This window comes from Neolamprologus brichardi, chromosome 20, assembly GCF_056152115.1.
Source record: "Neolamprologus brichardi isolate AB-2024 chromosome 20, ASM5615211v1, whole genome shotgun sequence".
Classification (NCBI taxonomy): Eukaryota; Metazoa; Chordata; class Actinopteri; order Cichliformes; family Cichlidae; genus Neolamprologus; species Neolamprologus brichardi.
In genome coordinates, this window is record NC_142123.1 from 29,252,288 (window position 1) to 29,268,105 (window position 15,818).

The 15,818-nt window shown below is 42.6% G+C and overlaps 1 protein-coding gene across 3 annotated transcripts in view; it reads left to right on the forward strand.

The window, feature by feature from the left end:
* The window catches only part of plekhg5b (pleckstrin homology domain containing, family G (with RhoGef domain) member 5b), an 82,435-nt gene extending 68,978 nt beyond the window's left edge, over positions 1-13,457 (forward strand). For all 3 annotated transcript variants that reach the window (XM_087834363.1, XM_087834361.1, XM_087834364.1), the window contains 13 exons: positions 4,967-5,158; positions 6,372-6,545; positions 7,626-7,721; positions 7,978-8,178; positions 8,627-8,737; positions 8,837-8,986; positions 9,116-9,253; positions 9,340-9,459; positions 9,635-9,767; positions 9,941-10,056; positions 10,207-10,364; positions 10,529-11,599; positions 11,847-13,457. In XM_087834363.1, the coding sequence (XP_087690489.1) occupies positions 4,967-5,158; positions 6,372-6,545; positions 7,626-7,721; positions 7,978-8,178; positions 8,627-8,737; positions 8,837-8,986; positions 9,116-9,253; positions 9,340-9,459; positions 9,635-9,767; positions 9,941-10,056; positions 10,207-10,364; positions 10,529-11,599; positions 11,847-11,856 (2,670 nt within the window). In that variant the 3' untranslated portion in view covers positions 11,857-13,457. The remainder of the gene's footprint in view (positions 1-4,966; positions 5,159-6,371; positions 6,546-7,625; positions 7,722-7,977; positions 8,179-8,626; positions 8,738-8,836; positions 8,987-9,115; positions 9,254-9,339; positions 9,460-9,634; positions 9,768-9,940; positions 10,057-10,206; positions 10,365-10,528; positions 11,600-11,846) is intronic.
* The last annotated feature ends 2,361 nt before the right edge of the window (positions 13,458-15,818 follow it).

A 15,818-nucleotide genomic window follows, 5' to 3' on the forward strand; every position in this document is an offset into this window, starting at 1 on the left:
GCTGGAAAGACAAAGGACTTCCCCTAATGCCCGGAGGAGGAGATTTCGGCAGGGCAGACACACACACCTTTATCATTGTGATTGTGTGACCTTTGGTCTTCCGTACACAGTACCTGAAGGCTTAGGCAGACAGAGTGAGACTTATGCAAGAGAAGAAAGTGTGATGCTTCACTCTGCTTGCACTGTTGTCAGGACTGTGCTTTCCTGGAAATGAATTCCTAAATTTACTGGAAGTGCCTCTGCTTTTCTGATTATTCGGGACCTTTTTTCCCCAAATCGGGGGTCTTATTTATTGAATTTAATTTTTTTCCTGTGGAAAATGGTTCGTTTTGTCCGTCTTACATCCTGGCGCAGCTGGGACCTACTGAATGTGGACACGGAGATTCCTGAACCACCGACACCAACATTAACTGAGAGTCAGGTGAGAGGCCTGTTGATTGGTCAAAGTGCAGTGGAAGATCTGAGTATTTTTTACTGCTTTTCTTTGTCTAAAAAATTATGTTTTTGTTTTTTAGCTGCAGTGAACAAATAATTGAGTCATTTTTTTTTAATCAAATGATTGTTTTTTAAAAATGGCAAATATTTGGCACATGTGCATTAAATCTACTGAGTTGAAGTGTTTTTTCAATCTGTTTAGTTTTTGAACAGACTTTACATTTCTCAGTAGTAAATCCTATTTTATATTTTCTGTTTAGAGATGAAATAATAAAGTAAATCAAATACTGTCAATCTCTAGTCACAGTAAACCAACCATAAATGGTTATGGTTAGTTTATTTATCCAATGCAATCATATACTTTGATCTTCTGGAAACATGACTGAGAAAATAATTTAGTGCACTTGCTGTGAGGATTGCTGGGTTGTGGTCAAGTATCAGGAGTCTTGTTTTAACTCCCTTCTCTCACCTTAAGCTCTAAGCCTCGGTTTCTTTTTGTGCCGCCGTTTGGGGTTGTCATCGGGCCTTGATCATAACAAATTCAATGGCTTTGGGTTAACCTGTGGCGTGTGTTGACTAACGTGGAGTTTCTCTCAGCTTTAATTTCCTGGTTAAGCACACGTTATGTGTGTTTTATTGCTTAAGCTGGTGTGTATTCAAGCTTTGAGGAAGGTCAGTGTGCACGCTTTTTCCCATCGTTAATCAACTTTCCTGATCAAGGGAAGTCGTTATCAGTTGCATAAAGGTAGTTGCAGGGGCACAGTGAGTAATGGGGGGGCACTACTTTTCTCTTTGTCACCACTTACTTCAATACAATCCCTTCCCATTTAACGATTGTTCTTCTTTACAGGCCAAGGTTGATGCTACAAACTACAGTGATAAGATAAGGCTGTGTGGGCAAGCTCGGTGCTTGATATCATTAACCTGACTGGCCCCAACTAGACCTGCTGCACAAGTCTGTTCCCAGATTGAGTTGCTTTATAACAGAGACCGCTCAGGTCAGGTTTACACAGTAGGCCTGAGGTAAAGCTTGTAAACATAGTTAGTTGGGCAGAAATGAGTTGAGCGGCTTAATGTTTGCCACCAGGTCCTCATTATGCCACCAAAACATAGGATCACAGAATATGTCTGTGTTGTCTGGTACCAGGATGGTGCTATTGGATCCTTTGAGTCCTATTGGTGGCAGGTTATGGCTTCCATTGACAGGACCTGTTTAGGTTAATTCCTCAGATGACTGATCAGATTGGGGTCTGTAGAGTTTGGGAACCAAACCAGCACCAGGTTTTGCAGTATGGCAGGGTGTGTAGCTGTGCTTGTTGGGGAGTGTCATCAAACCATTGTGTGTGCCGGGATTCAAAGTAATCCAGAAAAAACATTGTGTTGCAGGCGTTGTAACAAGAAGACCTATGTTAGTTGGTTTTATTATTGTGACTCATCAATATTTGGTCTGACTGAAGGACTAATGGGCAGTGTAATTACTAAGATAAATATAATGAAAGCATTTCTTTGACTGTAATGTTTAGAGTTGTTACCAACTGTTGTATAGTTCTTGTAGTGAAGATCTATTGTTATGCATATTATATAATCTGATTAGATTTATTCAGTGTGCCAAAGTGCCAATTACAACTTTTGTTTGATCTTGAGCCCAAATATCCTGAGATACTGACAAGAAAACAGCTAATGTAAACTCACACAACCCCAACAATCTCTGGACTTAATTCTCTCTTAATCTACTTTATCTAGAAAGTTTTGAGCCTTTTCTTCTTGAGAAGCTGTGCGCCTGCTCGAGCTTATCTGCTTGGCATACGCAGCATTTTGAATGTGCTGAAACAAGCAAGTAAACAAAGGGGATTTCCCTTTTGGTCATTATTGGGGAATTTCTTTCCTTGTTTTGACTCCGTTGCCTGGCATTGTTTAAGGATCTCTAAAGCAAAACAGTGATTAAAGATGGCAAAGAATAATGGCTTTGCGTCCAAATAAGAGTAAAAAACGAAGTATCCAAACTGCAATTTGCTTGCACTACAAGCAGGGCTAATAGGGGGGGGGGGGATCCTTTGGGGGAGGGAAGAAAACCAAAGTGTGCCTGATTCACAAGCAGGGAGTTGATAGTTTATTTGTACTTCAGAGCAGCCTGTTGACACTAAAGACCATTTGGCATCACCACAAGTACCAGGATGCTTGTTCAAACCAGGGAGCTCCCTGAAAGCTGCCGCAAAAGCTCCACCTCCTAATATTCAGATCAGCCTCCTCTGGTGCCTCCTCTTTCCTGCCCGACACAATGAGGCAGGATCCTCCTGGTTGCTATGACTTCTGGCCAGTGCGTGTGTGAAATGCAAGCAGGCTGAGCGCCTCAGTGAGTAGGTTCACCGCTGTCGGAACAGCAGGACAGGACACAGATACGTCCCGGCTCAAAGAGAAGCTGCGATCGGACTCTGCAGGACGCGGCGGGTAACCCGGATCCTGTCAGCCGGAATAGGCGTTTGCAGACTTATTGAAGTTCAAGTTCTGATGGTGAAATAACGTGGCAGTGTTGTAGCTGTCACTCGACTCCTTTGACTGACTTTGCATCGGCTGAACTGAACAGCGAGGACGACGTGGATGTGTGTGTCACAGTGGAAGTGGAAAGAGAGGAGGCGAGAGGTTGACAGAGAGCAGCAGCTGGCTCCAGAATGGGCTGCGATCCATGAATCCAATTGAAGGATTAGGATGGTTTTTGTTACTTTTGACATGCCGCTGGCTTCAATGGTGAGCACTGTTAATATGGTGGGAAACTGCTGATGGCATTTATCCCTTGGTGGTTATAATTACAACTTCCTGGCCTTGAGGCTTTATGAAAGTGGTTTCCTCAAAAACAGGTTTTTAAACTGTTCACGGTGTTCATTTCTGATCCAAAGTTTCCTTCATGTATGCCATCTGATATGTAGAAATACTTCAGCTGCTTTTCTTTGCCGTTATTACAGCCTCCTTTAAATGTATAAAACCCCGTTCTTTGATTGCCTCGTACAGCAAAGTCAGACAAATGAATCAGGTTTCAGTTTGACCAGTCGTGCGCTCTCAGTAGCACAGGGTTCAGATTTTCCCTGTTTGACCATGGGGACTCGGCACTTCCTACCACCTGTGTCCTTGACCAGTTGGACCAACAAAAAGTCCCTAAATGGCTCCATGCTCGTTTCCCTTTCAACTAAAGCGCCTCCAAATTTGTCCCTTTCCCCTCTTTCACTTTAGTTTTTGTTTTAAAGCCAAGATGTCACTCTGCAGTTAGGTCACTGCTCTCTTTGGTAATAACTCCTGAACGATGAAAGGACTAAAAGCCCCTTGAAAATTTAGATTTACTTACTCATTATGCAACCCTGTATAGGACACTTATGCACCTTCATTGTAGTTAAGTGGTACCATTAAGGCCCTCCTGAAATGAGTCTTTACAATGTAACATTTCAGCCAGAGATTTTCATTTTTTAGCTTCAGTTTACATTCCATTGTGTAACATATACATGCTAGAAACGTTTTATGGTGACAGGCAGTTATCATTACTTTATCTTGAAAACCGTTTACATTTTACAAGTAATCAAGGCTTTTTATCTAGTCTTCTTGTTCCTGCAATTTCCCCTAAAGTAAAAGTCAAGTGCAGTCTTAGTTTGCTTTAATCCGTGGTGCATTTTAAAATTTGATAGTCCTCAAATTATATGTCAGTTATTTGTCATAGTAAACTTTAGGCTGTGATGAATTAAAACTGGCTGTTTACTATTTTGTGAAATTTCACAGGTCTTGACAGTTTTGGACCAGAAGAATTGGAAAGTGCATCTGTGATATCCATCAGTGCAGCCGCTTGGTGTTTTTAACACATTGTGTTTGTGTAGGCTTGTTTGTGTTTCTGGGGGGGGTGATGAGTAAAAGAATTTCACTGGAATGGACGGCGAGTTTCAGAAATGGTGTCAGTGTCCAGGAATGTGAGTTCCTTTTGCTGTGTTTGAAGTGTGGGGGGGTGTCGATGTCCTGCCTCTCGCTGACTCCTGACCAGCAGATTCTTCAGCATTGACACTCCGACGACAAAAACAACTGCTTCCTCAGATACTGAGGTGGCCCCTGTTTGTTTGCTTTGCTGCTGCTCATAAAGTGTACAGAGATTGCATGAGCGAGGGCGCACGCCAGGGCCTGCTGACAGGGTAACAATGGACAGGGAACAATGGCCAGACTCGGCCGTCTGTTCTTTTGGAACAACCTCCCGCCTGCTCCTTGTGATGCCGTGAACATACACAGCGAGGAAGTGGCAGTCCTTCCCTCTCCTGTTTGTGTCCAGGCATTTGGAGAGTTTTAACGGTCCTGTTGATGTCATCCCTGGCTCAGAATTCCCCTTTCAGATTTCCTGTTTGTCCTATCATTTCGTCATTGTCTCTTTCGATGCGTCTGGCTGGAAACAGTTATAATTCCCCTCATTCACTCATTGGATCTTTTTTTCCCTTTCATTTTCTGTTTTCCCTCCTATTACGATCTATCGTGTAACTGATTTTTGTCTGTTCTCTCTGTCTCGCAGGGTCAGGCCCGACGGAGGAAGAACATAACAGAGTTTCTGGGTGAGGCGAATATCCCAGCCCCAGATGCTCTGGGACAGATCGGTGGCTCTCTACCTGCTGTAGGGGCTGGGCCCGACAGCTGGAAGAACCGTGCTGCCAGCCGCTTCAGTGGCTTCTTCAGTTCCAGCGCTGGAGCGGGGTCTTTTGGCAAGGTAATGCCGACAGGGTTGTGATCACATGATCACAGAAGCGAGTGCAATTGCTGTTCCAAGTGAAAGTGCTGCACTTTCTTTTGGCTATAAAGGGCTGTAGGAGGCAGGCTTGTTGCCCAGACGATGTCTGAGATTAAGAAAACATTAAAAAAGCAAACAGAACAGTAGCAAGTAGCAGTGGGAGGGGGTCAGAAGGCCATATCCCCCTTGAGCCCTGGTGAAGTCATTTCCTTTCAAAGTTCTCCTGACTTGTTGGCTCACTTGTTTCCACCCAGCAGCTCTGGAAATGAGTAGGTAGAGGAAAAGCCTTCTGTTAGCACTCCGTTTTATCTACTCTTATCTTGATTTTTAAAACGCCATCCTTTCTGGAAATTTGCTACTTTTAACTTTTTATCACATGGCTGATAAACAAGTTTATCATAAGGAATGGAAAATAGGGAAGGCGTAAACCTGGTTCTGTTTAAAAGGAACGCAGTCTGCCTTTCAGCTCTCGTTAAAGATCGCAAGGTTAACCTAAGCAAAGGTTTTCTCTTTCTGGATCAGAGGTTTTTAATAATCAACTTTGATTCTAATGAAGGACAGGCACGCGCCCACACACAAACATGCCTTCCATTGTATCTCACCCCTGTGGTCACATCCTTAACAGTGGCAGATGTCAAATGGAGACAGTTTCTGTCAGTCACCTGTCATTGCTGGGCCCATCCCTTTTCAATTTATTTGTTCCCCTTAAATCCCCTCAGGGCCAGAGATCCTGCACCTGGGTCTGGACCTTTGGCATCCTCCATATTGTAGGGTTAAACAACATTGAGCTGCATTGAGAGAAGTCCTAACTTTGGATCTTTTTCCCCCCCCCATACATTTCTGACTTTTTGTTGACTGTTTTCAAGAAGCACAATCCTCCCGCTCCGTTTCTTTCCACTGTTTTGTAGCACTCACCCCACTCCCCGTCTCCTATTGTTAAGATGGTCTCAATGCACGGAGCTCATTTTCATAACTACATAAGGCCTGCCAGCTTGAACAAAGACCTGAATAGCGGCCTAGGCGCCAGCAAGGACGGGATTGTGTATGCTTATAATACACAGACCCCTCTCTACTTACAGTTTGAATGTAACAATAAACAGTCGCACAAATGGACAGTTACTTTTGCGTCTCTTCATGTTTCCGTTCAAAATAATCACATCTGTTTTTGAAATTGTTTTTTATCTAATCGCAGGAGGTGGATCGACTGGAGCAGCTCCAGAGCAAACTCCAGACCTACTCAATGTTTGGATTGCCAAAGGTGCCACGGCAGCTCTCCTTCCACCAGGACTCCTGGGAGGGGGAGGGGGAGGAGGAGATCGACCTATCCCTAGAGGACAGCTGGCAAACGCTACTGGACAACTCAGAGGTACAGTGCAGATAAGCAAACCACACAAACACACCCACTTTTGTCTTCTCGTTTTTTACGTAGACATAATGGAAAGAAATCAGTTTTCTACTAGAATCAATGCAGATATTTGTAACTTCCAGTGGTGTGATGCTGAACCACGAATGGTTTGGCATTACAATTTTCTCATTTATGACATTACTTGTATGCATGCTGGTTTCTGGTGTGTGCACAATTCCTACTTCCTTATATCTATCGTTCTCATTCTTACACACCTGATGCCTCCTTTCCTGAAATACTGGTTATAATGCACTTCGCTGTTATGTTACCACAAGGAACTGAATTTCTGTGCCGCACATCTCATGCCGTCACCGAGTTGTTGCACATGGTAACGAGTTAACGAGTCCACGATCAATCAGCAGGGCTAAAAGGTTGTCTTTCATACTGTAAATGTACTTCTGATGGTTAGTTACACCGAACACATTACTGTCTTGATTGCTGAAGCACAATACTGTTGGTGATGTGAGTTACGGTGAAAAAACATCACAAGGAAACAACTGTTGTTTTTGTCGCGTTGCGTGACAGATTTCCTGTGGAATTTTTAAGACAATAAGCAACCGTCACAACTGCCGTTGCGACTGACGTATGGATACAATTTACATTATAGCATGAAATCATAAGGAAGTATGCAGAAATAATAAAGATGTGTTTAATTAAAGAGTAAAGCGAAGAAATGGTTTGTTAGGCTCACACCATGTTGTACCACTTATCCTTATTCTAAGCGATCAGTAACTTGATTTGTTTTGAAAGTGAACATTTAGTTAATTGTTCGTTTAATAACTAAAAGTTCTTGGAATTGTCCTTTAAGTCATTTCATTTCTTACTTGTTTGTATATGTAAAAATTTTCTGAGGAAATATTGTTGGGGAGTTTTAGTATTTAGTTTAAATGTCTGATATAATCGTTGTACTCCAAACTCTGACATGGGAATGAGCTGCGATTAAAATGTCTAATCTAAAGGAAGTTTACGCTAATATTGCAACAGTTGAGAGGAACGTATAAATATTGTGTATGTTTATGAATAAAATCTGTGTGTGCGCAGACGCTGACAAGACGCCAGTTCCACCAGCAGGAAGCAATATGGGAGCTGCTGCACACAGAGGCTACCTACATAAAGAAACTCCGAGTCATCACTGATGTAAGTGCAAAGAATGCTTTTGTTGTCTCTTCACGCATATCTAAATTGCCTACTGTGTAAGATGAAGAGGGTTATGTAGTGTAAAAGATAAGACGTACAATGAAGCTCTTTTTCATTAGACATTGACAAAGTGTGGGGCCTTTATCGCTGTCTAATAAACAAGGAGTTTAAGTTTAGACGTAACTGCAGTGCCTTACATCAGATTACTGTCGTAATATTCAGGGCTTACGCTCTTTTTATGTCTCCCTTCTTGCAGTTGTTCCTGTGTGGGCTGCTGAACCTGCAGGAGAGCGGCCTGCTGACGGAGGTGGAGCCCGCCAAGTTGTTCAGCAATATTCAGGAGATCGTCCGCCTCCACACCTCCCTTTGGACCCAGGTCATGCTGCCTGCCCTGAAGAAGGCTAGGCAAGCCCGGGCTCTGCTCGACCCCACTGACCTTCACCGTGGTTTCAGAACGGTTCGTTTCAGACTCCACAGATGCAACAAAAGAGAATCCAAACCCTGCATGCACCCCCAGACAACAAAAAAGAAAGACATCTAGTTAATTTAAATAGTATAGAAACTTTATCTTAGTTTAAAGCATTGAGTGCATCTTTCCAAAGTCAAAAAATCCAGGGTTTTATATTTAAATAATAATGTAATTACCATGTAACTACATGTTCAATATATAAGTGTGACTGATTATGTAACTATGACTCATATAAAGGTTTAGGTGTTTTATCAATTCACCTGATTAGTTGGGTTAAAGGTATTTCCTTTAATGCCAGTAAACATAAAACCTTGCTGTTTCACAATTTTTAAGCATAAATAGGATAAGAAACGTGAATTAGCAGCTAGTACGTCTTTGTTTTCCTGATGACAGAAGTAAATATGACGCATGTCTTTGTTTCTGTGTGTGGGTTCAGTTTGGCACCATGTTCAAGCCCTACATCCGTTATTGCATGGAGGAGGAGGGTTGCATGGAGTACATGCGCACGCTTCTCAGGGACAATGAGCTCTTCAGGACCTACGTCACGGTAAGGTTTCTCTTACCATTACGATAATCCCAGATGCACTCCTGCAGATTCTCCTCATTCCTGATGCCTGACTTCCTGCTTTTGTCTGACTCAATTCAGTGGGCAGAGACCAAAAAGCAGTGTAACCGTCTGAAGCTGGCCGACATGTTGGCAAAGCCTCACCAGAGACTGACCAAATACCCGCTCCTACTGAAGATTCTTCTGAAGAAGACAGATGAACCAGCGACCCGTGACATTGTCAGCAGCATGGTAAGAACGTGGAAAACACCTAGAAAGTGCTGTTTTTCTCATTTACACTAAAGTATATGCTTTGACTGCTTGTCACCCTGCCTGAGATCTGAATGCAAATGTACGTTTGTCATTGTTTTATCCTTAAAGGTTGCCACAGTAGAGGGCTTTATCAACAGTGTAGACTCCCAGATGCGACAGCGTCAAGAACAACAGAAGCTCGCCACCATCTCTGCCCGTATAGACTGCTATGAGGCTGTAGAGGGGAGCAGTGAAGAAGTGGAGAAGGTAAGAAACACTTTACAATACCCCAGTGCCCTAAAATTAGACTTCATGTCAAACTCTGCTTCATGCCTTTATCTTCCCCCCCTCAGATCCTCAAGGAGTACAACCACTTTAACCTCATGGCTCCCATGAGAGATGTATCTCCGGAAGAGACTCGACAGCTGCATCTCGAGGGCGCGCTGAGGATGAAGGAGGGCAAAGACAGTAGGGTAAGACTGACTCGCACGACTGCTCGGAAACACACGATGAGCTCTTATCTTTATATTCCGATTACACGTGGATTCTCATGTTTCCTTCGCGGTTACGTAAAATCTCACAAGAACTGCAGATCTGTAAAACATCACAAGAGTTACCATAACTGAAATGAGTTTACTGTCCCCACAGATGGAGGTCTATTGTTTCCTGTTCACCGACCTGCTGCTAATTACTAAGCCGGTGAAAAGAGTGGAGAAAGTCAAAATTATCCGTCAGCCTCTCCTTATTCACAACGTCATCTGTAAGGAACTCAAAGACCCAGGTGAGTGCTCAAATACTGACTTTAACTCCTGAATAATATATATTTTTTTGTTTTAATAAAGCGGAAAATCAAGGAAATTCTCACCTTTTGAGAAGCTATTTAACTATTTAATTATATAGGTGACTTTTCAATCCACAGAGTACTAAATTTTTCACGTTTTGTGTCTCCTACAGGCTCTTTCATCCTCATCTACCTCAATGAATTCAAGAGTGCAGTGGCAGCGTACACTTTCCAAGCCAACAGCGCCACCCAGGGGCGAAGTTGGATCGATGCAATCTGCAATGTCCAGGTAGGATAGCAATGTTTTATTATAGAAAAAATATCGGACAGCATCCAGATATGAGATTTTTATGTGTTTTTATTTTTTAATTTTTACTTTAGAAGCACAAATTTTTACAGTCATTTACATATTTAATGTAAATGGTGCTTTTCAATTTAGAACCAGCTCCAAAGGCTTCGCACTGAGGAGTTCCTCCGCCAGCAGGACAGTCAGAAGAGATGTATGGGGGATGGAGAAGAGGAGGAGGAGGAAGATGAGAGCAGCAACTCCACTACAAGCTCCCCTTTGCTGAGTCACAAGGATCAGCAAAACTCAAGGTACTGAAGTGTAAAGAATAAAATCTGCTGCACTTTTGTAACACGAATAGAACTCAAATCTCAAACTATTCCTTAAAGTGATCCATTATTGTCTCTGATGTTTTCCTTACACGCTTTCTGGTGAGCTTTTTAAGTCTAACGTTCAACCAAAACTCTCCTTTCAGTCAATCAGACGGTTCCACTGAGACCCTATCAGTGATGGATGTCGATGAGCCCGGCGAGCACTCCGAAATTCCTGCTTCCAACATGAACCTCCAGGAGAGCGCTAATAAAGACTTGGATAGCGCTGTGGGTTCCCTTTCTGACAGGTCTGTGGGTCAGAAGTCAACAAGTCCACTCAGAGTCCACTCCGCCATCTACACTGAGCACAATCAGGGCACGGGACCAGACAGTGAGGACCTGGACCCCCAGTGCCGCTCTCTTTCCATGGACAGCGCCTACGGTACCCTCTCCCCTGAATCCCTCCTAAGAGAACTGCAGCCACAGCCCGGCCAAAGTGAAGGCGAGGAGACTGAGGAGGAAGAGGGAGACAGGGAGAGTCAGGAGCCAGAGCACGAAGAGACAGAATTAGAAGAAGTGGATGAAGAAGAGGAGGAAGAAGAAGAGGAGGATGCTTCATTAGGGTCTCAGGTGTCAGTTGTCCAGTCCTCTAAACCTCGTCGGCGGCCTCATGTACACCCCCGACTCCATTGCCTTCTGGGGTTGTCCACTCTGGTTCTATCCCGCTCCGAAGACAACCTCCTGCAACACTTTCACGGCAACCACCCCATCTCCCACACACACTCGCTCAGCTCTGAGACGCAGGACCAATCGCTGTGCGGAGACACGGACACGTCAAAGCTGTCGCACAGTAAGAGCATGTCCGAGCTGGACCACAACTCGTCAGTGGAAAACAAGGAGTTATTTTCCACTGACCTCGACCAGTCTGACGATCGCTTGGGCATTAGCTTGCCCTCTGACAAACTCAGCGCCACCCTGAGGAGGGCGGAAGCCGGGCACGGCCACGGGGCGCCCGACGGACAATGCGAGGATAACGATTCTCAGAGCAACAGCTCAGATGGGGAAGTGACTCCTTCTGCCTGCTTAGATAAGAAAGCCAAGTCAGCAGCGGCCGGGGACTCAGGGGAGGCATCGCCCAAAAAGAGAAAATCTCCAGGCCAACACAAGAAGCTGACGCTGGCTCAGCTGTACAGGATACGCACCACTCTTGTCCTGAACTCCACACTGACAGCATCGTAAGTCGTTACTTCTATTATATAAGAAATAATCTGATAGTTTGAGAAGAAACTTAATGTTATACATGTATTGCGGGTGGATACTGATAGTCTCACATCAGCCCTTCTGTTTTCAGCTGCATATTTATTATATATACAGGAGTGTTTTTGATCTCAAAGAAGGAAGTGAGGAAATGCTGTTAAATTTTGTTTTAGGCACTTTTCCTGAAAGGTATGTGTTTATTAATGTTATCCTTTCTCCCCCCAGGGAGGTATAACAGCTCTTCCAAATGCTGACTGGTGGCATATGGACATTACAAGGAAGAATCCCTATTTTATGAGGATGAACTGAACACACAAATGCACTCGCTCTCTTCCTGCCCTCTCCCTTCCTGTTGCTTTTTGGACAATGACTGTCCCTTTTTTTTTAACATCACAACAATAGCAATCCATTTGTGTTTTTGATTTTGCTGTTGCGTTGGTTTCCAAATTACTCAAATGGGAGGGAGGGGTAGAGAGATATTAACTGCTTGCACTTTGCAATGGAAGTAGCATCAATGGGGGCTGGAACCTTAAGTTGGACTTTGGGCGGAGTACGTAAGGAGCCCCTACAGACAGGAGGCATCCCGGCGGAGGCCTTAAGACCTCATTACTGCACTCCACACCGGAGAAAAGGCGGAGCTGAGTCCTGCACATCTCCCTTCTCCTGAGGTGAAAAGAGGGAACACTAAATCTTGAAAATCTTCTCTACACATGGCTGAATAAGAAAACGGCGCCTAAGACGAGCTCTTGATACTTGTACTAGTCCTGGTTTGCTTCAGAAAAGTAAAAAAAAAAATTGCACAGTTATCTTTGTTAAGTAGAAGAATCACTAATGAGTGAATTTACATTTACAGTCACAATGAGTTTTTATTTGTATGTGTTTGCTGTAAAGACATCTGTGTGTGACTGTGAACGAATGTCTGCATTTGACTTATGAGTCCAATCCTGACTGAACCAAAATTGCTCCCGTTCTATTACAAACACAAAGATGGAAGACTTGTAGAGCTGGTAGATTCCCAGCAAAAAAAATTATTAAATAAATAAAAAGGCAAAAAGGCAACGCAAGTCCAAAGCAGCCAATCGCATATCAGCTTATAAAGACTTGATTCTTCTTCATTTGATTATAGGTTGAACTAGTGAGAAGATTTTCCTAAAAAAATAGACAGAACATGGGTGACTAAAGCTGTTTTGTGGAATTTTCTGCACTATATAAAGGCTTGGATGGCTTACAAGCACACACAGGAACTGATTTATAGGAAAAACAAAAGGAGTGCACACGTGATTGTGTTTCTTGCTAGAAAGAGGAGGCTAAATAAAAAGTTTGGGGTGGTGACTCTCATTTTAGATGAATGGTGTTCTCTGGGAGATTTAAGGGGAAGAAAAAAAAAACAGCAAACGTAACATTCACACTGATGTTTGGCTTTTCAGATCAGTAATTACGGACTTTACTCAAAATGTTGCCCAAACCAAATAAGTTAAGTGTTTAGTTTTTTGTGTGTTTATGTAATATTTATTATGACTCATTTGTTTTATATATAAGATATTGTTTATATTGTTTGCTTCTGTGTTTTGTGATTTCTTTCTTTCTTTTTTTTTTTTTTTGGGTCAATTTAGTCTTAATATTTTTTTTCCTTGCCAGGCATTAATGTGCTATGAACCAAAATAATGTGTTTCCTTTTTCAGTAATGACTATAAAGTGTCTTACAAAATAATAATTCAACAGAGGCTCAAATACAGATACAATCCCTCTTTTTAATGGTTTAATCCAATGTAATGGAGTGATTTGAGGAGAGAGGCTGAATCTGAACGGCATGGCATTAAAACAACATGAACTGGTCAGACTGTTCCCGTCTCTTGTGTTCTTAACCGCGCACAGACAGCAGGTGGCGAAAGAACGTTGAGGGGCAAATTACACCAGACAGACCTGACCATGTGTGGCAGCAATTCATTAGATCAACTTAGTTGATATAAGATCAGCAGAGCAGTGACAGACGATGTATTTAGATTAAGTAAGAACTTAAATATATACAGTGGAACGACACACTACAAAAAAATACTGCACTGCAGGCACACTGCAATAATACTGTTCAAAGCAAATAACAGAAATATAAAAGTACTTACTAAGAGGTTATCTGACTCTGAAATGTTTTTAAACGATGGTACTTTTAAAAATAGAAGTGCTAATTAATTATAATACCTGAGTAAAATTATCTCTGGAGACAAGTTATTTTTAACACACTGTTAAATTCAGCCACGCTATTTTGTACTTCTACAGCAGGGGTAGGCAACTCCAGGCCTCGAGTGCCGGTGTCCTGCAGGTTTTAGATGTGTCCTTGATCCAACACAGCTGATTCAAATCGCTAAATGACCTCCTCAACATGTCTTGAAGTTCTCCAGAGGCCTGGGAATGAACTAATCATTTGATTCAGGTGTGTTGACACAGGGTGAGATCTAAAACCTGCAGGACACCGGCACTTGAGGCCTGGAGTTGCCTACCCCTGCTCTACAGTAATGCATTTAAGAAAGGACTCTTGTACAGTTATCCCAAAGCTGTAGTTGCTTTAGAGTTTGTTTTAAATATTTCATAAATGTGTATTTTACATAAAATCATATAGTGACAAAAACACATCTTTATGACAGCTGCATAACCAAAACGTACGCAACACCTCAGGAGAAAGGTCACAGACTGAAGTTTATTTGACTTATTCTGGCCATGCCAACATGTGCTGACATTTCTGCCCAGCGACCTCCATTAGAGCACAAGGCCAAAATTTACTGTGTGATTTACTTTTCTCTGAAGTTTGTGTAAGCGTTACCTTTTCACCTGTAACTTCAACTTTGGTTTAGTACCATAAATATAATGGCGAAGCACAAATATTGAACTAGTTTTGAATGTAAAATGTTAACATTTATTGTAATTACAAGTATTAGCGTGCAGTGTTTAAATGTGCTTTGAGTAAAGAGTAAAAAAAGTTTATAATTTATAGGCAAATAGACAAAGTAGAATTACAATGCTGCTTCAAACCACTTATATTCTACTTAGTTTGGGTTTAATTTGGAGTCAAAGAGCATTTATATTTTCCAGTTAAGTTTCTGGGAACTCATTTGGATCACACAGTGAGTACAGCTGTCTGTCTGGGCCGACCGTCTGCTTCAAATTCCCAGAAAGTTCAGATGAGGTGAAATCCGACCCGTCTCAACAGCAAACGGTCCGACGAACATGTGGAGCATTAGACCAGAGCCTAATGGCCGAGAGTAACGTCCCGGCCAAGGTGTATTTACAGGTGATTATATCAGCTAATCGGTGGATTACAGCATGTTGAATCCACACAAGCCCCTAAGCTGCAGGAAAAAGACAGTGCGGCCCTGTGGGATTTTCTGTTTAATCTGGTCCCAGAATGCAGCGGCCCCTCCCATTCTCACATCTGGCCCTTTGGGATTTACTGTTGTAATCCTTGATTTTAAAACAATTTTATTATGCTTTACTGCTGATGCGCTGAACTTTAATTAAATAAAATGCAGCTTTCTATTTTAGCTCTGAAGTAATTACACATCCCCGTTCTATTAGCCTCTGCTAAGTAAGTAATGAGGTTGTGCCATGATGGCTGCAATCTGGCTAAAACCTATAGAGTATATGCAAAGTGCATTATGACACACTATAAAATATGAATACGTTATGAGGTTAAAAAAAAAGGGATGTTGCAACACACCTGCATAAGGCTTTTTTAACAACAATCGCTGAATAAAGACGCTATGAAGAAACATTTCTGTACCATCTCTTAAGGAACAGAACAGAAATGTGCATAAACACTAAACGGTGTAACTTTACTTACTTCTCCCTTTTTGCTTTTCTCTGCATGAAGTCTGGTGCAAATGTGCTGCGTACAGCTGGGGCAGCAGAGGGTTAACACCACTTGCTGTGGCAGATGTCAAAAACCATGCTGTAAAAAATGTCCGATTAACACAAAGGGGCACTTTGGCAAATCCTGATTATAGGAGCACTTTCATTTATTAAACTCTGCCAATCCTCTGTACTCTTTCTGAGCGGGGATTAAAACCAGGTAGACACTATTGTCTATCCAAACAATCCCTCTTTAAGCTCTAGCCGTTTCCCAGTGGCCTGACCAGGCCTGGCTGGCTGGCTGCTTGCCTGCCTGTAATCTCAATAGGGGCTTATAGGTCACTACTACCACTACAC